This window comes from Triturus cristatus, chromosome 4_2 (assembly GCF_964204655.1).
Source record: "Triturus cristatus chromosome 4_2, aTriCri1.1, whole genome shotgun sequence".
Taxonomy (NCBI): domain Eukaryota; kingdom Metazoa; phylum Chordata; class Amphibia; order Caudata; family Salamandridae; genus Triturus; species Triturus cristatus.
In genome coordinates, this window is record NC_140586.1 from 238150707 (window position 1) to 238174257 (window position 23551).

Sequence of the window (23551 nt, forward strand, 5' to 3'; positions counted from 1 at the left end):
TGTTTGTAGTATGTGTGGCTGTATGCACACATGCTCAGCATACTCCTGCCATCTAGTGTCTGTCTCGGACAGTTACAACTTGCTTTTCTTCAAAGAAGCCTTTTGAGTCACAAGGTCTTGATGACTCCTTCTCTCTTTGTTGATGCCCTTGGGCACTGACTCCATTGTTAGGTTGAGTTTCTCCACTATTGGGTTCGGACGTGAACCAGCGTTCCTCCTGATCTCCACCGGTTCATCGATTCCTGTAGTTGGTCCAGAGTCCATTACCTTTCATCCTATTACGAGAAAATAATTCTTCAACGCTGTTCTCCTTATGGTGCTGGATCGACTCTGGTCCATTGACGTCCAGCAACTGGGCTTCGAGGCCCTTCGAGTCACCACCTGCTCCAGACTACGTTCAGAGAGCGAAGACCTATTTGAGGTAATTGAACGGACACCCTTTTAGAGATGCCGACAGTGTCATTCTAAATACCATTGGTCCAATCTCCATGCCGTCTCTAATCTTTGCCTCTTTCCGGGGCAATACCAAAGCTATGCAACTCTTGGTCGGTGTTCTACAGCAAGAAAACTCTGCGTCAGCATCAAGACCGAGGGTGGGCCCACAGTAGAATGTCGAAATCCCTTATGGAAATGCCTGATACCTTCAGTAAGGCTGGTCCTCTCAGTGCCAAAGAAGAGGAATTGGCTGAGTTGTCTGACCACTTGGCACAACAACCCAGCCTTGAGATCATCAATTCTGACGTTTCAGAGCCAGAGGTAGAAGTAGTTCTGGTATGAGAGAAAGGGGCATCTGAGGATGCTCTATCCACCCAGGGAACAGCCATTACATCTCGGCCGTTACCCTGCACGCCAATACAACACAAGCATTACCAAGCATGCATTGTAACAACAACGATGTGCATCAACTATATTGATACACATCGTTGTGAGGAAACGGAGGCTCTTCCATTTCCTCACAACGATGTGCACCGCCCCTCAAACCAAAGGAACAAGGAACCAATGAGAGAGAGGAACCATGAGGAGAGACAGGTAAGGAGGAGTGGGCCTGGGGTGGAAGTTACTATTTTAGGGTAAAAAGGGGTCATGCTGGGGATAGTGTTGTAGGGTTTAGAGTAGGGAGAGGACGGGGGGTCGTGCAGGGGTAGTAGTGTTTTAGGGTAGGGAGAGGACTTGGAGTCGGGGGTTGTGCAGGGTTGTGTTTTAGGGTAAGGAGAGGACTAGGGGTTGGGGGAGGGTCACACAGGGATAGTGTTTTAGGGCTTAGGGTAGGTAGAGAACTTGGGGTCAGGGGGTGGTGCAGGGGTAGTGATTTAGGGTTTAGGGTAGGGAAAGGATTGGGATCGGGGGATCTGGCAGGGGTTTAGGAAAGGGCAAGGGCTGGGGGTCGGGGAGAGGTTCCGATTTAGGGTAGGGCAGGGAAGTGTAACTTACTTTAGACACTTATAGCAAGTGTGTGCCTTTAGCACGCATGCCTTTGTGTTGTAATTGCATGCGTGGCAAAGGCATATGCGTGGTAAAAGAATTGGGTTGTAATGGTAGGTCGTTGTAGGCGTACTAGAGTAGTAATACTCGCTTTGTAATGGCACGCATGATATTAGTATGCGTAGTACCGTCATACATTCCATCCACCCAGGTTGAGTACTGAGGACTCCAAGCCTCTTTCAGAATACAGAAATGGCCACATATCAGAGCCGTTCACTGCTGTGTCAAGCCCTGTGCCGAAGACACCACCACCTTCAGGATAGCCATTGACCTTGAGTGTTGGTAGACACAGAAGGTTTCGGAGCCGAGGAAAGATCCTTCTATAAGCCGGGACCTCGGCAAATCTCAAGTCCGAGAATGTCAGTCAGCGCCAAACCTTTAAACCCGGCTCCTCCATTGAGACCGAAAGCGATTTCAGCGCCAAAGCATCTGCTGCTGAAACCACTGTTGATTCCGAAGCCACCCACTTCCGAGGTCGAGAAAAGGCCACTTCTTGGGCGCTTATCCACCCATGGACATGCAAGATCTCTGCCTTAGGAAAGACCCTGCCAAAGAAGCACAGGCTTGCCCTGGAAGACGTCCTGCTACCAGATACTTCTCCACCTCTGCTGCCCTCCAAGAAGCATAAGGGCGAAGCTTCTCCTCCCATCACCATCACCTCCACCTCCTCCACTGCCACCTCTTCCCTCAACTCCTAAATGGCCACCTTCCCGCTTACCTTCTATGAGATCCTCTCAGCAGTCACCGGAGTCATGCTCCAATGCTGGCAGTCTTAGCCCCTATTATCCGGCTGGAGACTTTGCCCCCGTCTACCCTGGTACCTCCTTAACATAACCTAAATATATTCTATTCAACTATACAGTGGGTGCACGGCAGTCTTCTGGTAGATTGTATATATTCTCTTTTTTGGTAATCAAACATGCTTTGATTTGTACATTTAATAACGAAGGCCAAGTTGGTGGTTTGTATTACAGATCTAGCCCTGAGTAGGAAATGAGATTCTTTATCTTGTCAGTAGCATTTTCTGATGGCAAAACCTGACTGACTTATTCAGTTCCTAATTAGCATCTGTGTACGCAAGAAAGCGTCTGCCTAAAAAAAAAAAAAACACAGATTCTTTTAAGTGTTGAATGTATGTCTGGAAGAAATAGCTCCTGGCATTTTTGGGGGTTAAATCTTATGTTTTGACATTCACTGGGTACCTGACCACAATCACTGACTCTTCCAATTACAGTTCGCTTAATTTGGATCCGTACTCTCACAGCCAGCAGAGCCCAGACTGGTGGCTTAACAATAGTTTCCCAAACTGAGGTTGCCCTTGATTAAACAACAGTTTGCAGTGGTTAGTTCACCATCCAAGTCTAGATAGCCCTCTGGGCTACTGACCATGGTGCCTCAATAACAGGCAGAAAAAAAGATTGAGGACTGGTGTTGTCTATTTACTCTCACAATCAAAGGATCTTGGTACTGACAGTGATGTGAGTCATTCTTCCTCTAATAAGCTGGGCCTGACCCTCCAAGAACAATAGCTTGGGTTGAAATGACCCTCTGCACACAGATGGTATTCTTGCTTTAAAATCTTCTGAGCACCTAGCCAGTTCTGGTAGCCCTGTTAACTAATGCATCCACTCCAGGGATCTTTGTTTGACTTGATGTTCTCTGCGAATTCCATTCAGCCTTTCATTCGTCTGAGTTGGATAAAATGCATAGCATTGAGCTGAATAACAGTACATAACGATTATCTGCCAAGAACCCACTCCCCATTGTGTGAATGTGTACTGTACAAAAATATATAAAATTTGTTTTATGTTATGTTTTGTGTTACATAATGTTGGTGCTTAAAAGGACAGTTTTACTAATGCTTCTATGGCATAGTAGTCAGGACACTTTGATGGAAGATTTTGACTAATACAGATTTGTTACCCTAAACAAAGCTTAACAGTGGGCTTCCTGAAATGGATTACTATTTACAGACAGAATGAGATTTAAAAAAACCTTAAGACTAAATGATTTCTCTTTCTAATTTCCTGGAAGACATTTTGGATTTACTACAAACAAACGTAGGCCTTCAGTGTCTATAGTTGCTCTTATCTGTTATACTAGAAACTACCAAAGAACAAGAATTCCTACCTAATCAGACTGTAGTACATGCTCGACAGGTAACAAAAGGCTGTGCTCCTGCTCTGTGTGCTATTTTTCAAGTGCCCAGGGAAATGTGATGCTTTTGACCTTGGATTAGTAAAAGCTGTTCCTTTTCTAGTCGTCTGATGATCAACCACCATACAATCTTTTCTCCGGAGCAAAGTAGCAAGTTTCATTCAAGTAGAAATTTGCCAAACCTTGAATAAAATGTTGATTCTATGGATATTTCTAACTACAGATTCCTCACCTTTAGAATATTACCCAGGCACCAGACTGCGTCTGGACTTTTTCATACCAGTACTCTCTTGCACTGCCACGGAGTGCCGTTAAGCTCTGTGGTGAATATGTTCCGCCCTGGAAGTTACGAAGCAGAGCCGCATGAAAGAGCCACTGTCAGTTGCTTTCGTTCTGTGCCTTCAAACACTGATCTGGAGATCTGCTGCCATTCTGTCTGTTGTGCCTTTTTTTAAACTGAAATCTAGTGTGGTTGGGAACAATATCTCCACCTAAAGATACCGGTTTCAAACCATGCAGTCACTGTTGTAAACAGATATCCGTGGCGGATCCGCATGAGTTGTGCCTCTGGTGTTTAGGTTTGGGCCACGACTCCAAGCAATGCGACGAATGTGCCTTCATGCACCCGAAGGCAATCTGGGATGTGAAGCCAAGCTCTAAGTCCCCAAACACGGAAGCTGTCGAGGGTGTGGACCCTTTCCCACTCATTTGGCTGATTCCACAACAGGTCCTCTTCCTGTCGAGTTAATTCAATAAGTCGAAGTTCAAATCAAAGCTGAAACACAAGAATGTGAAGTTGGACTCAACCCCATCCCACCACTATCTATCTAAATAGAAGTCGCAAAGGCATTAAGGGTGCTACTTAATCTTGCTCCTGAACTCTGTGTTGATTCCAATGCACCAGAGTTTCCTGGGCCATCGGTGACGCTGCAGCAGGTTGAGGCCTGTAAGGATGCCATGCTGAGTATTTTTGGAACTATACCAGCTCCCTCTGGCACGCCTTTTGGGCCCCAAGATTCCGTTGGAGCCTCCAGTTGATTTACCACCAGTGTATCTATCTTCTGTGTCATTAGAGCCCCTGACGTCCACCTCTAGTTCCCCACTGACTCCAATGCAGACTTCAATTCTGGCTGCAAGACCTGCATGGGACGTTTCTTTGTTGATACCGGTCTCTAAATTGGGGGTACTGAAGGGACATCTTCTGCTGACTCCAGTGTCCGGTCCTAAGACGTATCAGTCTCCATCTCGGCTGAGGTTGCTCTTTGACTCCACTCCACGGCACCCAGTTTCTGTACAATCTAAATCAGAAAAAACACTCCCTCTACCATGGAGCCATCCTCAGATGGATCCTACTCGGACCAGAGTTTGTTGCCACTAGTAGATGACAGTAGAGATGATTTGCCACCACATTATGATGACCTTTTATATATGTATTTATAGGAGTCCTGCGGGCTTGATTCTTCCCCTGATAAAAGGTTGATTCCCCACCTTGGCTGTCAACGGAAGGGAGTACTTCCTTTGCTGTAGTCATCAGGCATGCAGTTTGCTCGTTCAGTTCTGCAAGACATTTTGGCCTGAGCCCACGCCACATACCCTCCACCTTCGGAGGTACTGATTAGGTTTCTAGACTAAAGGTGAGGAATCTGCAGTTAGAAGTAGCCATCAGAAAAGCAAACTACTTCTCTCCAGTACCTCTCTTTCTTGTGGATAACGTAGGTTCCTTAGTTCCCTCCCATCTCCCTGTTCTGTGGATTGGTCTATTTTTTACCATCTAAAAAGTTCAGAAGTTAGTGATCTGCACACTGGTACCTATTGCTTTGTGCTCCGCATTCAAGGGTGTGGAAATTGTCAAGCACGAAATTGACAGCAGCGGCCAGTGGTGGCACTTACTTCTGTGAAAACTTCCTGCTTTAGTCTGGCACCTGGGAAATATTCTAAATGTGAGGAATTGGTTAAGGTATCCACTAGAAAACATGTTACTGAAGGTAAATAACTTGTTCATTTTTTCTGCTGCAAGCATTTGTGTAGGACACTTCTACCATGTATATGATCCCTAACCTGTTGCCACCATGTTCGTGAAGCATAAGTTACAGCGGTGGCATCTTTCAATGTGACAAAATAAATTGGTGATCCTTTCAATTAGAAAAGCACTTTGAATCAACATCCTAGAGCATAGGTTCTTTATGGTCCTCTCACAGGCCCAATCCCCTAGGTTAAACCATTATTTAGAGTAAAAACAGGAACCGGGATCGCCAGTAGATCTCAGTTTAATGTGTTGATGTATATTTACAGCATCAGCGCAGTAGAGCGAGACAAAAGGGAGTCATCAGGAGCAGATGCAGGAGAATAGTTGGAAAGTAGTTCCTCATGCATTTCAATGCATGTACTCAAGTGCAAGCAAACAGATGCACTAAGACAGCCAATACCATCTTTTAAGAGATGAATACTCCACTGGACCAAACCAGGACCTGATTGAGACTGCCTCAAGCCAGTGGCTGAAAGAGGCTGATCAAGAAAGCCAGTTCTTGAAAGGAACAGACCGGACCCAAATCAACTGAATGTATTTTGTAAGCAATAGGTCTGTGTGACAGCTGTGCGGCCAAAACCAAGACCAAAAAAACTATCTATTGATACTGGTGAAACGCTCAGTAGTACCTGAAATATTTGCAAATGGGACTTCTAATTTTATAGCTTTTGTTTGATTTCCGTCTTCATTTGTCAATATTTGATTTTGTTTGTGTCAACTGCATTTATCCATATTTATTTTCTGTTTGAAAAAAGTAGATTGCAACCAGTGTATTTCCACATTTCCTTAACTGATAAGTGCACGTTCACAGCTGGATTCCTGGTCAGGATTCATCATTGTAAGCAACTATATATATAAAGCAATACGCTCATTTATTATCTGTATGCTATAGGCACATGAGTTCAACTGCAGCTATTTAAGAAATTAGCTCATCCCTCTTTTTAACTTACCTTTCTTTCAATCCGCATTAATATTGACTTGCCAGTCAAGATTGATAGCTTGGAAATTCACTTTAAAAGATGACCTGATTTAGTATTGTTACATTTTTAAACATAAATGCAGACAGGAAAGTACATTTTCCCATCTATTTTAATGTGCGAAAATCAGAAAAAACAGATAAGTGGAAGCCTTAACTGCCAATTATCTATTTGTATTCCACACTGGCAATAACTGTGTTATTTCTTTTATAATTCAGATACACTAGTTTATGTGGGAAAATTATATTATGAATTTCCTACCTCCTTACAAACATTTGTGTTGATAATCATATTGCTGGTAAGGTCTTTCATAGCCTGTTTGTGCAACAAAATCACTCTCACACTTAAGACCTGTAACAATTAGACATGAATTCATGAACCCCCAAAATGTTTGTCTACCATAACAAAATAAAGTACAAAAATATAATTATTTTTAAAAAAGTGAATAAAAAATAAAACGTATTCAGTGAAATGCCAAAAATTTTGATTTATTTTACAAAAGAAAATGGTCTGAATCTGAACAAAAAATATTTTTTCTCCAGGGGACACCATTTATTATTTCAATTGTAGTGCACCTTCGTCTTCTATTCAGTTTTCTAACGTTTTCAAGGGAACTGGGAGTCTCCTCTTTAACTGTGACCTGTACCTTTCACCTAGTAATCTTTTTCCCTTTTTTAAGTTAGATTGTGTAACATTATATGTCCTACTCTACTCTAACAAACCCCTGTTGTTCATCTCTCCATCTTGCAGGTAGTATCCTTCCTGTCACAGTGTATGACAACAGCAATTTCCGGGTACTCTTCCACTTTGCCCGGGACTCTCCGCCGGGGAGGTTGGACGTGCTGGTGGTTGTAATCTCCATGATTAGCACTGCCCCTGTGCCTGTGAAGAACATTGTGTTTCAGGCTGCTGTCCCGAAGGTTTTATTTTCACTTCTCTCTTGGCTATTAACTTATGTCTTCTGCACAAATTTGTCATTTTACTCTTTTTGTTTTTGTCTTGTGTCCCTATTTCTAATTTTCCTCTGCTTGCATCTTGTATCTTTTTAAAAAATGTTGTCTTGGGATTTTCCTCTAATGTACAGTATTTCTTTTTACTTTATTAATACTTATATGTTCAAAGCATGTGAGGTGTAGATCACATGCTGTGCATAGCTCGCCATCTAGTGTTGGGCCGATGTTTGCACTTTGTTTTTCTTCGAAGAAGTCTTTCCAGTCACAAGGTAGGTGACTCCTCCTTTCGGTAATAGTGCGCATGGGCATCGACTCCATCTTTAGATCGTTTTTTTCGGCCATCGGGTTCGGATGTGTATTGCTGCGCTCCGGTTCGGCACCTATTCTCGGACCCCCTCTACTACCCTCGACGGTATTGTTATCGATCACGGTTTCCCATCCTTCGCGTATCGTCTCAACTCAAAACAACTTTGATTGGAAAACTCGTTGTGGGCCGTCTGGCCGCCAGTGCTAGCAGTTGATGGAACAGACTCCTTTCAAGCTCTACCCCGGGTGTCGTGCTAAATTTCTATGCACCAACTTGCACAAAGTGTGCAACCTCTACCTGTCCAAAGAACATGACAAGAAAGACTGCGAAGCGTGCTGATCGTTTCAATCGAAGAAGACGCTTCGTGACCACCGGGCTCGACGTCCCGAGATGCAACTTTTAAAGTGGCTCCGCACCAGACCTCCTCGGTGAAGATTCCGGCACAGAACATCACGCTCAGGGAGCCGAGGAAGAACAACAACATATCTCCGTGTCCGAAGCCGACTCCGACATGGAAGAAGAGGAGCGGGTTACTCCGGGTCAGCGTACCGTGAGTAAAGATACCCCCTTGCCCCCTCAACAAACAAAGAAAAAGGCTCCGGTCCCTCCTCTGCCTTCGGGCCAAGGTCGGCACTGACAAAAAGTTTCAGATTCCCCGCCCTCTGGCCCGGCACAGAAACACAAAAGCCTTCCGGCTCGGGCTCGAGCCGGCCCCATATCGGTGCCCAACCAACACCTTTGCAAAAACAACAGTTGATGGACAGAATGCAGAACAATGTCATACATTCAGCCCAGTACAGAGATCTGGGCCTAAATCCATTGTTGTTTTGCTCACCATGCCATTAAAGTTTGAACCCAGCCATATGCAAATCAGTCTTGACCCTGTGCCTCATGGGAACAGTCCAGCCCGAACTGTCAAGCCAGGTCCTCCCTGGACTGGAATCAATCATCCTAGGACCGGTTTCGGGGTTTCACCCCTCTTCAGCCAGGATAGCTTGATTCCAGTGGCATGGAGAGCACGGGACCAACACCTTTGGCACTGAAACCCAAACCGAAACATCTCTCGGTGACAATTCCATCTTTACCGAGGAATCCACTTTCGGCACCGAAAGGTTTGGAACCGAAACCTTCGACGACAAAACCGGCAAGTAAGAACGAGGACACTCCATCTAAAGAGCCTTGGCCCGATGCCCGTCGTCTGATCCGAAACAGAAAAAGCTGGTGATAAACCCAGATACGGGACATATCCATGCCACTCTTCCAAAAAAAGGGAAAATAGACCAGCCAGAGGATTACCACATTCCTCTCAAAAGGAAAAGTGTGGGTACTAACCCTTCTCCACCTTACATTCCACCTCCTTCCTCCACTGATCCCAACTTACTCATCGCACCCACAAATTCACCACCACCACCCTCACCTGACCCACTGGATGACGGAGAGGGGGATGGGGATGAGGATTAGGATAGGCCACAGGACATTGACCCCTTGGTGGATTATCACACTGACCCATACACGGATAATGACCCTGATCTATATCTTTCCAGACCCCCGTCACCTGATGATAACATTGTATATATTGAGCTACTTAACAGGGTTGCTCAATATCACGGGGTGGAGCTGCATAAGGAGCCGGTACAAGAGGACTTCCTATTTGAGACCCTAAGTTCCACTCAGAGAGCCACTCCTACCCTGCCAATGTTTAAAGGGATGTTAAAGCACGCAAATGAAATATTCAAGGATCCTGTGAGGGCAAGAATAATTACACCTAGGGTGGAGAAAAAGTATAAACCTGCACCTATTGACCGCTCTTACATCAAAGGTCAGGTGCCCTTAGACTCTCTTGTGGTTTCCAACGCTCGCAAGAGAGCTAACTCACAAACCACAGGTGAGGCTCCTCCTCCTGACAAGGAGTCCAAGCTAATTGATGCATCTGCCAAAAGAGTAGCTTCCCAAGCGGCCAATCATTGGCGCATTGCTAATACTCCAGCTTTGTTGGCCCGATACGATAGGGCTCATTACGATGAGCTAGAAAAGCTCATGCAATTTCTCCCTGACGAGCATAAGGCTAGGGCTAATGATTTTATCCAGGAAGGCAAACTCCTTACCAATGCTTCTATCCGATGTGCCCTAGACGCAGCAGACATGGCAGCTTGTGCAGTAAAAACTAGTGTACTACTATGCAGGCATGCTGGATGAAAATCTCAGGATTCAAGCCTGAGGTGCAAACCACCATTCTCAATTAACCGTTTGATAAGGAACATCTCTTTGGCCCAGCAGTTGATACCTTGCTAGAGAAAATGAAAAAAGACATGAAGGTCGCAAAGTCCATGAGGGCTTTGCAGTCATGTACAAATAGGGGGTTCCTTTTGTTGCTCCTTTTACAGGGGTGGCTCAAAGTGTATCCACAGAAACTCCCTCCTCCTCTTACAAGGGGAACAACCAATCGCCCTATTTTAGAGGAGGCTTTAGAGGAAACGACAGTAAGGGGAGAGGCAGAGGCAACTCCAAATGCACTTCCCCTGCAACCAAGCAGTGACTTCCTTCCGTTACCCCCCCCCCCCCCCTGATAATTTCACTCCTGTCTGGGTACCTCTCTTTCAATTCCTACCTGTCTGGAATTCAATCACCTCAGACAAGTGGGTACTACAAATTATCCAATATGGTTACTGTCTAGAGCTTACAGACATTCCTCAAATATTCCCCCAAGATCATATACGATGTCACAAGAATACATCACCCTCCTAAGGCAGGAGGTTCTCTCTCTGTTGGAAAAATATGCTATAGAGCCATTCCCCTTACAATACCAAGGGACTCGGTTATACTAACTGTACTTCTTAGTTCCCCAAAAAGACGGTTCTCTCAGGCCTATACTAGACCTCAAAGAACTAAATATATACATTCAGTCAGACCACTTTCACATGGTCACACTCCAGCAAGTGCTCCCACTACTTCAACAAGGCGACTTTCTATCCACTCTGGACTTAAATTTCACCTATTTCCATATTCCCATACACCCTGCTCACCGCAAATACCTCAGGTTTGTGGTAGAGGGCCAGCATTATCAATTCAAGGTCCTCCCATTCGGAGTACCTATGCCTGTTGCAGTACTGTCTTAATTAGATACAATATACATGGACGTCTCTATTTACAACTCTTACCAACTCCATCATCACCCTCTGTGGCAAAAAAAATCTAAAGATGGAGTCGATGCCCATGCGCACTATCATCCAAAGGAGGAATCACCTACCTTGTGACTGGAAAGACTTATTTGAAGAAAAGCAAAGTGCAAACATCCAGACCCAACACTAGATGGCGAGCTATGCACAGCATGCAACTCTACAGCCCTAAAGCCAAGAACAGATGCATACTGTGGTAAGTAGCATTTTCCTTTCCTATTTTTCCTTTTCTTTTTTTCCGTTGTCTTTTTGTTAGTTTTCCATTATATCTCCTTCTTTCTCCATTTTGCCTTCTTTATTTTGTTTCACATTTTCCAGTTTCACTTATGCTATTGCTTTTTTTGTTTAAATTGTGCTTTCTTTTTTATTCGTTCATTTTATTTCCATCTTATATGCCTTCTTAGATTGCCTTCTTTTCCTATCTTTCCTTTAACACATTTTTTATAAATGTTTTTTATTTTATACATTGTTATCTCATTCACAGCCTCCTTGTTATTAACCTCCTTACTACCCTTCTTACTATTTTCCTGCAGGTGATGAAGGTGAAGCTTCAGCCTCCCTCGGGGACAGAACTTCCAGCCTTCAGCCCCCTTGTGCCTCCCTCTGCTATCACTCAGGTGCTGCTGCTGGCAAACCCACAGAAGGTAAAGAGGGTCTGAAGTCTTGTAATGCCCTGATCAACAAAGGCAAAGTTCCCAGAACTGCAGAGTCACTATGGTCCAGGGAGAGATGGATAATTTTAGAGTTACTGGACAAATTATCCTTTTAACCTTATAACCATGATTAGCACGAGCTATGAAGAGTGTCTGTGAGCTTTTGTGACATGGTTGTCATGATGCATCAAACACTACATAGAAGGGCTCAGTGCTCATGTGGTTCCATTGGGAGTGATGCACCAGGGACTATGTTTCTTTTCTTTTCTCAGCTGAAGCTTGCTCTCATGTGACTGATTATCCTCTCTCTCTCTCTATTTTTATCATCTTCTTTATACTGACCCTCTCTCACGCCTCTAATGAACATTGTAGCAAGCTCTTGTAGTGATTTCATCTCCTTTTCTGCTCCTGTGTGTCTGTGGTCTAGTAAAAACACTAGTTTCCCTTTTAGACTTGCAAAGTTAGCACAGTTTTAAGTTCTTTAACTGTCTTTAATTGTTTGTGCAGTTGTCTTTTCCACTGCAAGCTGTAGAATTCACATGCAGTGTTCACATGTTTAGGATGCATATTTTGGGCCAGTGTGCATGTTTGTACGTTGTCTCTGAAAATAGATGCTGAAGAAAGATGCACACCCTTGTTCTTCCTTTTGCCTTGCTTCATGCCACAGACACGATGGCTTATTCAGTGCCATTGCTACAGAGATTGAGAGTTTATAAAGAAGACTATGTCTAACATGACTTTCTGGGGTAGATGCTACAGCTGTACACATTGATAAATGTTGGGAATTGATGGCTTTCTGAAAAAGATAAATGTTCATTTTATATGAAAAACACCCGACATCCACATAAACAAAGATGGTGATTTGGTTCTAAAGTCTCTTAATGAGATCTGAAACTGAGTAGCCACCCATTATGACTTGGCATGCATAATATCTTCTAAAAAGCATCTCTTTTGGTGCCAAAATGTAACATTGCTGTTGAACCAAATATTTGAGTGCTTTGTAATAGATTACATTTCGATTCAAGAGAAATGGCAGGTGTGTGTGACATCAGACCGCAACTGTTCTAATGTCATCAGTGTATATGCTAAGATAAAAGCTTGGAATAGTTCAATCAACATGCCAGATTCAAAGGAAGATTACAAAAGACAGTCAAAAAATTGTGTTTGCCTTTTAACAAAGCATTTCTGCATCTGAGCCATCTGTTTCACTTTTCTATCCTATTCTTATGTCCCTTAGGGCTTTGTCTTATTAATCCCTCTATCTTCCACATACACACTATGAAGCCAGTGTTGGGCTCTCTCATTTACTGTCTTAATACCATCAGCAATCTCTTTGCACCCCAAGTCTTCATTTAATTTTTTTTTTAATGGTGCAACCCGGTGTTTCTATTACTCCTAATTCCCTTTTCATTTGGAACTATGTCAAACGTCCAAGTTGTCTCAAGGGCCTGGAAATCACTGTGCAGTGCTTTATAAAAATGACAAATATATTGTGGGTGGTTCTCTGTGCCTAATGGAAATCACTGCTAGTCTACATTAGCCTCTTCAGTGCCCATGACGAGATAGTCTCGTCATGGAGCACGGTTGCGCTGTGCCCATGACGAGACTATCTCGTCATGAACCCCACCCACTAGTGCAACGCCCGGCAAAGGAGGGGGAAAGGGCGTGGCACTGAAGGGGTTAAATCAGAGAAGAACAGTACAGTCCACACAGGCTTGCCTTTGGTGGCAGTCACCCAAACATTTTCACTGTACTCTCATCGGCTCACTTACTCCGGAACAGATAAGCGGACAGTCGTAAAACGAAACCGGAAAATCCCAACCATTTTCTTTTTTAAAGAGTAACCCTATTTAAGATCTTGCCGTCTCATGCGCCTCATGGATGTTTGTTCTGCATTGCTGCTGCTTGCAAGGCTTGTTATTGAACATTGATCTACTTCTGGCAGCAAGCCTGTAGAATCCAGAAGGTTCTGAGCTCGTTCTCCAACCAAGAGCTGTGGCCATTCCAAAATAACACCCAGCTGTTTCTAGACATTTGTGATACACTAGCCTGGTTGGTGAGCATCCCTTCTCTCTACACCGTTTCCTGGCATGGTCAGTACACTTCCTTATGGAAATTTAATCCCCATCATCTTTGCCTTGAAGCAGCCTGTAGCAAATTCACTTGAAAAAATATCTTGCAACATGCCTTTGAACTCCCTGCCAGCTGAATACTTAACCCTGATCATTGCCAGCTCTAAAGTTACCCTTTCTATTGAAAAATCACCCTCTCGAGCTCTGTTGTAACCACGTCCTATATTACAAAAAAGTACTCCAATTCAGCCAATTTACTGTGTGGCATACAACCTTTGAACCCATGATTCAAGTTAGCTGATTGTGTCCCTCCACAAAAGGTTCTTTAAAAATGTTCTCGAAGAGAATTGTGACATTTATTTGATCTCCTTTGTTTAGTTCTCCTGGTAGAATTGATAATCTTGCACACCAAGGTACTCCATGATTGTGATTGTATGATGTTCACAAACTGATAGAGACGTCTAGTTGCAGATAATTTACCTTTGAACTCCCAGGCGTCAGGCTGGATCCAGAAGATTTTGATAGCAGTATCCCTGCTTGCCGGTAAGTGGTGTTGCTTGACTCCGTGTGACATTGTCAGCATCGTGTTTGTTGTTGTTGTGACATCCGCGTCATCAATTTAACCGCCACTTTGGCATGCTGACGCCCGTTCTTCTCTTTCTGCGCCAGCCAGTGCAGATCTGTTGATGAAAGCTACCCCTCTGTCACATTTTGCAGATTTTATTCAACTATTTGTTGACTCCTTTTGGTGTGCTAGGTATGTCTGGTGAGAAAGCCTCAGGGTTCAAGCCGTGCAGCGCCTGGCACGGCGCCATGTCGGTCACAAACCACCATTTGGTGTGTCGGTAGTGCCTGGAGCACGACCACGACATGAAGTCATACTCTAATTGCTGTGCCATGGCGCCGAAGGCTTTGAGGGAGCGGTCACTAAAGCTGATCATGGCCCGGCGCCACGATCGTTCTCGGTAGAGAGGAAGGCTCAAACACCACTCCAGCGGGTCGAAGTCATTGCGGTCAGTTAAGAGGCATCACAAAAAGCACAAGAAGTCGAAGCGTGCTTCGACTTCGCCCCATCCGTCACGTGACAAGACAGAGGAGGAACCTCAGCGCTCGAGGCTTCACTCCGTAAAGCGGGGGCCTGGGTCGGCTCCGCGTTTCTTTCCCTTTCTAGGCCCGGAAGCGACCCCCGCCCAACTCAAGGAATTTTATGACGCCATGTGCACCATATTTGGGTGGCCTGACCCTGCTGGTGCGCCTTCGGGCCCTGCAGGCTCAGATGATGGAGACCCCCTGGGTTCTGCTCCTCCCCAATCGCCATACAGGACAACATGGAGCAGGGCGGGTGTCCACTGATGCTGAGACCGACGCCGTACAGCAAAACCCGCAACCTCAGGATATGTACTGGTTGATGCTAGTGGCCTGGACACCTCCCCAGATTCTGAATGCTGTCTTCCCCTATCCTGGCTATGGAGGAGGGGACATCATTCGCAATGGTGGTGCATAGGGCTGCAGAGGTCTTGGACCTGAAGCTTCCTACTGTGGCAGTTGAGGCTAATGTCTTGACAGAGGTCCTGCAGCCCTGAGGTCTTCACCTCGGAAACCTTGCTGCCTTTCAATGAGGCCTTGAAAGACGTTCTTCTGGGCACCTGGTCCAAGCCCAGCACAGAGGCTCCTTTGACCAGAATGATTGCCTGCCACCATCGCTATGCACCGGGTGACCCAGCTTTCCTCATCGCTCATCCTACCCCACAAAACTTGGTGGTTCAAGCTTCCACTTCCTGTCACGCCTTTCCTTCCGCACCCCCAGACAGGGAATCCAAAAGAATGGAAAGCTGTGGGAAGAAAATTTTATTTTGCACCAGTCTTGCATTGCATTTGCTGAACAACGCATGCCTTTTGGCCCGTTATTCCCATTTGATATGGGATACGGTTTTGCAGGTGCTGCCCAGAGTCTCAAGAGGAGGACCAGGTACTGCTCTTCCAAGCAATTTCAAAAGGGAGAGATGCCGCGAAGTTCGCCATCCGATGTGGCTTGGACACGACAGACTCACTAGGTAGAGCAATTTACTCCACAGTGGCAATACTACGTCATTCTTGGCTTAGGACGCCTGGATTTTCAGGGGGTGTCCAGGGAAATGTTATGGACATGTCCTTTGATGACTCCGGTCTCTTTCGAAAACAAGGCATATGCAGCGCTTGAGGACTTAGGCCTCACCACAACATCCCTGCTTGTCTCTGCTTTCCGCTTCTTTTCGTGGCTACGGAAGGGGCTTCCAACCGTGCCAACCTTACTCTGGCCAGTTCACCAACCTCTGTGAGGCCGTGTACGCGGTTCACCCCGACCTCGAGGTTTGGGTTGCCAGAATTTGAGCCAAGCCACAATCCCCTCCTCCACCGCAAAACCTTCCTAGTTCTATTCCCCTGGATCATACACATCCGGTTGGTGGCAATATACACCATCACCTCCACCACTGGCAGGACATCACCTATGACGGTTGCGTGTTAGAAATAGTCCGAAGGGGCTACTCCCTCCCCTTTCAGACTACCCCTCCATCCATGCCTCCAGCTTACGATCGGCTGATGGAGGATCACCTTGCCCTACTCCACGAGGAAGTAAAGACTCTCTTGGCCAAGGGAGCTATAGAGAGGGTTCCCGGGCCAGAAATAGGCTGAGGTTGTTATTCTCCCTATTTTCTGGTTCCAAAGAAGGACTGAGGCCTTCGTCCTATCCTCGACCTCGGAGCCCTCAACTACTTCCTCAAGAAGAAGTTCAGGACACTCGCCCTCGCTCATGTCCTATCTGCTCTGAACCTGTGAGACTGGATGGTAGCATTGGACTTGCAGGACGCCTATTTCCATATTCCTGCCCTAGCTGCCCATCATCGCTATCTGCAGGTTTACGGTGGGCCACAACCACTTTCAGTTTGCAGTGCTCCCTTTTGGCCTTACCAGTGCCTCTCGGGTGTTCACAAAGGTGATGGCGGTGGTTGCAGCCGATCTGCGAAGGTCCGGGGTTCCAGTCTTCCCCTATCTCAATGACTGGTTGCTGAAGGCAGACTCGTCCCAATCAGTCGGCTCCGACCTCCAGACTCCTGCGAACCTCCTGCACTCGCTGAGATTCACTTTCAACGTGCTGAAGTCGCACCTGACCCCCTCTCAGGCGCTCCCTTTCATCTGAGCAATTCTGACCCGGTGCCGTTTTGGGCTTATCCTCCTGAGCAGTGTTTGCAGGATATTCAGGCTAGGATACCGATATTTCAGCCTCCATCCTGGATTTTGGTGAGAATTACTCTAAGGCTGTTGGACCTCATGGCTTCCTGCATCCTGCTTGTGCACCATGCCAGATGGCACATGCAGGCTCTGCAGTGGGATCTGAAGTTCCATTGGGCACAGCATTGGGGAAATCTCACCAACCGGATCAGATATCAGAGGGCACTGTGAAAGACCTGCCGTGGTGGCGAACAAACCGAGATTGGGTCCAAGCTAAATCCCTCTCCCCCACCCAGCTCTCAAAGTAGTGAAGGATGCGTCTCTTCCTTGATGGCGCGGCCATCTGGGAGAGGTGGAGATCAGGGGACTCAGGTCACCGGTGGAAGCCATGCTCCATATCAACCTGTTGGAGCTTCAGGGGATCCGATTGGCACTGAAAGCCTTTTTACCGACCATCAAGGGAAGGCTGGTTCAGGTGTTCATGGACAACACCACTGCCATGCGGTACTGCAACAAACATGGCGAGGTGAGGTCGTGGATCCTCTGTCTCTAGAGCAACAGGGCATTTCTCTGGTGGTTCAATATCTGGCCGGGTCTCTGAATGCCAGAGCGGACGAACTCAGCCGCCGGTGCCTTGCAGATCCGAGTGGCGTTTTCATCCGCAGGTGGTGCAAGGACTCTTTCAGCAGTGGGAATAGCCTTGGTTAGATCTGTTCGCCTCTGAAGAGAACATATAATGTCGGCAATTTTGCCTGCTGGAGTTTCCAAGGTGGCTCTTCCTCTGCAACATTTTTCGTCGCAAGTGGAGCTCAGGCCTCCTGTACACCTTTCCGCCCATACCACTCCTGCCCAGAGTGCTCAAGAAGATCAGAAGCTAATTAATACAAGTCATTCTTGTGGCCCTGGACCGGGTACAGAGAGTCTGGTATCCCGAGCTTCAGGCAATGAGCATCAAACTTTCGATCAGGCAGCTCCTTCGGGCGGATCTTCTGTCTCAACAGCAGAGGGAGAGTTCTCCACCCGAACCTGTCTACCCTCCACCTCCTTGCGTGGAGATTGAGCAGCGACAATTGACAGCGTTTTACCTTCATGCCAAAGCCTGTGAAGCTATCCTGGCAGCCACGCATCCCTCCACGAAGTCAGTATACGCCTGCTGATGGAACAAATTTTCTAATTCTTGTACAGAAAGGTCTACTGACGCCTTATCTGCCTCATTGTCAGATGTTCATTCTTTCCTTGCCCAGCAGGGCTCTGCTCTAGGCACTCTGAAGGGATACCTTTCGGCCCGATCTGCCTTTATTTTGGCTGCCAGATCAGCCTTAACTTTTAAATCCCCTCTTGTGGGGAGTTTTTTTTTAAAGGTCTAACCCATTTGTTCCCCCTTCCCCTTTTTATTATGCCACAGTGGGACCTTAATTTGGTCTTACTTTCTTGATGTGCGCGCCGTTTGAGCTACAACACAACTGCTCTCTACGGCTACTACCTATCAAAACAGCCTTTTTGGTGGCAATTACCTCTGCCAAGAGGGTAAGCGAACTGCAGGCACTGTCATCACAGCCTCTTTACCGGACTGTCTTTCCGGACAAAGTGGTACTCCGGACTAGGGCATTTTTTCTGCCTAAAGTGGTAACACCCTTCCATCTGGCACAGTCTGTTACTCTGCACCTCCACATCCTTCTAAGGTGGAGGAGCGTCTCCACCATCTGGACCCAAAAAAAGCGTGATCGTTCTACCTTGATCGCACCTAAGAGTTCTGGTGGATGACCAACTCTTTATAGGGTACTTGAGAGCAAAGAAGGGGCATGTGTTCTAAAGGGGACCATATCACGCTGGGTTTTTCTCTGTATTCTCTCAGCAAAGAAATAGCCTCCTGAAGGCCTTAAGGCCCATTCTACCAGGGGACAAAGTGGCTAACACTGCCCTACAGCATGGTGTTCCAATTGCTGATATCTGCCAAGTGTCCGCTTCGGCATCTCTGCACACATTCGCCAGACACTATTGCCTAGATTCTCAGGTTCGCAGGGAGGGCCCCTTTGGCCGCTCTGTCTTTCAGGATTTCCTGGTTTAACACTCTTCCGCAGTCCCACCTCTGGGGAAGGTATTGCTTGGGTATCTGTTCAAAAGTAAGGAATCTGCGGCTAGGTGTCTCTATCAGATAGACTAAGTTACTTTCCTTCAGTAACGCCTTATCTGGTAGAGACATGATCTAGCCGTAGATGCCATACCGCCCACCCATCCTCCCTGCATTGCAGATTTGTTTTTAGTGTCAAAGTGGTTCCCCTTCAGTGTCCTAGTTGTCTTTTTAACACACTACGGTCAGTCACTTCATAGCACCGCGCTCCTGGCATGGAAAAGTCTTGAAAAGTGCTGACGTCAGTGCGTCCTAGTGGCAGTTATATTGATGACGCGGACGCCATGAGGACGACTAACACGACGACGCCGACATCACGCGGAGTTGACCGATGCTACCAACTGGCATGCAGAGGCATTGTTATCAAAATCTTCCGGATCCAGTCTCACGCTTGGAGTAAGGAATATGAGGTTAGATCATGTCTCTACCAGATAAGGCGTTGCCGAAGGTAAGTAACTTGTCCATCAATGCACAATGCTCTTCTGGCCCAAGAATACACTGTAACTGTAACCCCAACCATAGTAAAGGAGGCTGTTGCCCCGTCACACCCAACTATGGGTTGACATAGAGTTGGTGGCAACTGATTATAGTCATGGGGCACATGCCTTGCATACCTATGCTCCTGGTGACGAAGGGCCTACTGGGGCCTCTCCAGTAAAGTACAAGCAGTGTTTGTCTAATAGTATGTGATGTAGTGGAATGTTGTATTTTGTTTGTGTTTGGGACCAGGAGATTTTGTGTATACTGTCCAAGTAAGACAGTGTGTGCCAGCACAAAAAGATGGTTCCCTTGTGGATTTCACAAGTTGCAAATGCATTATTCCTGGAGAAATCTGGTGAGTTGGGTGCACCTATATCTTCTCTCCTCCAAACAAGCTCTTGCCTACGCCTGTATTTGAGTTGCCTTTGTGTACTAGACTTCACCATTTAACTCAGACAAGCCTGTCTCAGCCCCTCTGATATCAGCCATACCGAATCCACAAAAACACCAGTTCTGCTCCTCCAGTCTCCTCTTGCTCTGGGTAGTCACACTGTGGCCGGATTGTTATAGTGTTTTTCACTTTTGGATAGTCCTAACTTCCTTTCCTCCAGTATAACCTAAGGTGAATACATTTTTTGTCATTTGGGCCATGTAACCATGCTACTTCTGAGCTTGAGTTAACTGCATCAGCTTTGGCAGTTGTCTTCTGTCCCTCGTTAGAGCCCTGCCAGCTAATGTCCTCCTTTATGGGTTGATTATAAACCCTTTGGACTGGAAAAGGTACTGTCCAAAAAAGGCAATCCAGTGTCAGGCACAAGTATCTCTCAAGATGAATTACAAGACTCACCAAGACCAAGGCCGCTTTCATCCCGAGTTATAACTAAAGGAACAGAGAAAGTAGGGGTCTCCTTTCTGAGGATGTTTCTTCCCCTGGCGCTGATAAGCCTTGCTTCACTGTAATGACTATTGCTGTCATCTAATACACTCAGAGTATCGTCTTTCCCTCCCTCTCTTCCCCACTCCTCATCACTCTCGTATTAGAACCTTCTTCTCTCCTTAGTGACAGTATAGCCCCAGCAGATGATGCTCGGTCAAGTATGACCCTCTATCCTTTCAGATGAATCCGTTCTCTCTCTCTAGTCAGATGACTCACTCCCCTCTCTGACATGTCTCCCAGTCTGAGATCCCTATATTCACTATAATGTCCCAGTCTCCCTTCTAACCATCAGACATCCCTATCTCCCGATGCTGAAACTACAAACTGCATCCAAGGTTGTTTACCACGGCCCTCCTCCCCCATGTTCTGTTTCACCCAAGTCATGCTTTCCCAATGTCCTGTTTCTCCCAATGTCTCTTTCCCCCTCCCAGTGTTTCTTTCTAATCCTCTCAGGTCCCTCTCCAGCTCTCTAATGGTCTTGCCCCCCTCATATGAAGATTTCTCCCTCCAATGTTCTTCTCTTTTTCCTTCTGTCAATGTTAATGTCTGTCTCTTATCTTACACACTCCCTGCTCAGATGCTGTAAATCCTCTATTATTGTTTGCCTTCTTATGGCTCTGTGTTCTTTGATCACCTACTTTATTTTGTCTGATCATCCTTCACAGGAGAAGGTGCGTCTCCGGTACAAGTTGACTTTTACTATGGGTGACCAGACCTTCAACGAGATGGGTGACGTCGACCAATTTCCCCCTCCAGAGTCTTGGGGGACACTATAGCTGTGACAACATACCCGGAAGAAGAGTGAAGGTCAACACAATGCCTCATCAGCGCCCTCTGGAGGCCAGGGAGCCTTGTTGCTCGCGCAAGAGTTATTGGGTTGGGGTCTGCCCCTCCCTCTTGGGGTGGTGGCTAGAACCTTCTCAGATGTCTTCTGTTTAATCATTGGATTTGCACTTCAGTTCCTTTCCTGCTTCTGACCCGGGAAGCTCAGGGTCGGTAGAGGGCGGTAACAGCCTGTTCTGTGGAAATGTGAAGATTTTTCCGCCATCTTGCTCTCTTGTGGCTATGTTAGGCTGGACACAAAGGCCTTTAAAGCCATAACTAAGTCGTAGGGGGGTGACTGATATTCACTTGACCTCTCTTTAAAACCCCCCCTAACATGACCTCAGTTTCTGTAAACTGTGACTGGTGAGCAGAGCTGCAAGACGAGAGGAAAGGCACAGTCTTCTCAGGTGTTTAAGCGTGATGCTGGGCAAAGTTCATGTGGGTTGGAGGTCATATATACATTTTGGGGGTGTTTGTGGGTATACCTTCCACATACCATTTGCCAGCCAAAGCTTCATAGCTCTCGAGTCCCTGTTCCCCACTATGTATGCGACCAAGTATGAGGGTGGCATGGTCCAGTGGAACTCCTTAGCCTGGTCATCGACCCAACCCTGTTTTCTAAACCAGTTTATCCTAGCACTGCTGAAGGGAAGGCTATGCGTGCCTTTTCTATTCACCAATATCAGCCTCTCTCTGCAGCTGAATCGCAAGAGTCAAAACGACCAGAGCCGCCTCCATCCCACCATGTGCCCACCCACACTCACTAGTCCTTAGAGGATCGGTTACTGGAACAAGCACACAGATCTTGGGAGAGCATGGAAACTAAGAATTCTTGCTTCTCCCCTACATTGAGTAGCTTCCTTTACCTCCTTTCCTCCCTTGTTCGCACTCATTCCTAGTAATTCTTCACTTCTTTTCTTTCTGCCCTGATTTCCCATAAAACAGCCTCTTTTTTAATCCTGTCTTGCTAAATATTATAAAGCCTCTGTTCTCTTTTACTACCCAGATAGCTCCAATCAGTAGTCCTCTCTGCACCCTGGGTCTTCATTTTCATTTTAGGGAGCCTTCTTTCAACCCTGTGGCCTTTAAGCATGCATGCTTTGGTATTGTGGGGGCACTGGGCGCAAACTGGCACTTAGACGAAGTGAGAAGACTTTGAAGATGTAAGAAGGTTGGGGTCTACCTGACTTTAACACTTGCTGGGTTACCCCTCACACAACTGTCAGCCATCCATTTACCCTTCCAAAGTTAGTAATCTTTGTGATTCCTTAACCTTTGACCTTGTAGGTGGCAGGAATTGAGAAGGGTAGGACTAAAGAAGCCCATGTTGGCTTTGCAACTGCCCCATCCTGTTTCTTGGGCCATTACTGCTTCCGACGCCCCCACTTTGTGATGGGATTCCACTGTGTCTTATACCAAATCCTAATTATATATAAATCTATTTTTTTCTTCTCAATCTTCTCAGAGGCACTGGGTGACGCAGGAGGTGTAGGGCGTTGTAAGTTTATTTTTAATTTTTATTTCCTCCTCCGTCGCCACCCTTTGCCTACTGCCCTTGTATATAATATGTATTCCTCGATTGATTGGGTGCAAGGAAGGAATAACGTCTGTAAAAGAAACAGCAAGCTAATAATGTATTTATGGGGTGTAATAAAATCAATATTCTCCTCTGGTGTGGTTTGCTTATTTTTGTTTATTTGGGTTGGTCAGTGAAGCTCTAGCTCCACTAGCTAGCTATCAGATTGGTGTTATGGGTAGAGTGGGCCCTGTGACAGGAGGTGGTAAACTGGATCATATTTATTGCCTCCAAATGAGAAGTGCTCTGCAGCCCACATTGCCATACGCATATGGTACTGATCCTCTTTTAATGCAAATGGATGCTCCTGGGCAAGTATTCTGCTGGTCATGTTGTAAGAGTAGACACTTAACCGTAGCAGTGGATGCTAAGAAATTCTTATTTCTAATCCTTGTTTAGCTCAACTCTATAATAGCTTTTTGTTGTTGGGGTGCCTGTTTTCCCATTTTGAGCTCTAACCACCCTTTGTCCCCATAGGTTACGTACACCACCACCTTATCACTTGCATAGTACACCCATACCCTCACAGGCACCCATCACAGGATAACATTACCTCTACAGTTGCATCTTCAACGCAGGTTGTCCACTG

At 46.1% G+C, this 23551-nt stretch overlaps 1 protein-coding gene across 2 annotated transcripts in view; it reads left to right on the forward strand.

Annotated features, from left to right (window-relative positions):
• GGA1 (golgi associated, gamma adaptin ear containing, ARF binding protein 1) overlaps positions 1 to 23056 on the forward strand; it is a 116037-nt gene extending 92981 nt beyond the window's left edge. For both annotated transcript variants that reach the window (XM_085601371.1, XM_085601369.1), the window contains exons 15-17: positions 7393 to 7562; positions 11612 to 11722; positions 21227 to 23056. In XM_085601371.1, coding sequence (XP_085457497.1) covers positions 7393 to 7562; positions 11612 to 11722; positions 21227 to 21337 — 392 coding nt within the window. In that variant the 3' untranslated portion in view covers positions 21338 to 23056. The remainder of the gene's footprint in view (positions 1 to 7392; positions 7563 to 11611; positions 11723 to 21226) is intronic.
• The last annotated feature ends 495 nt before the right edge of the window (positions 23057 to 23551 follow it).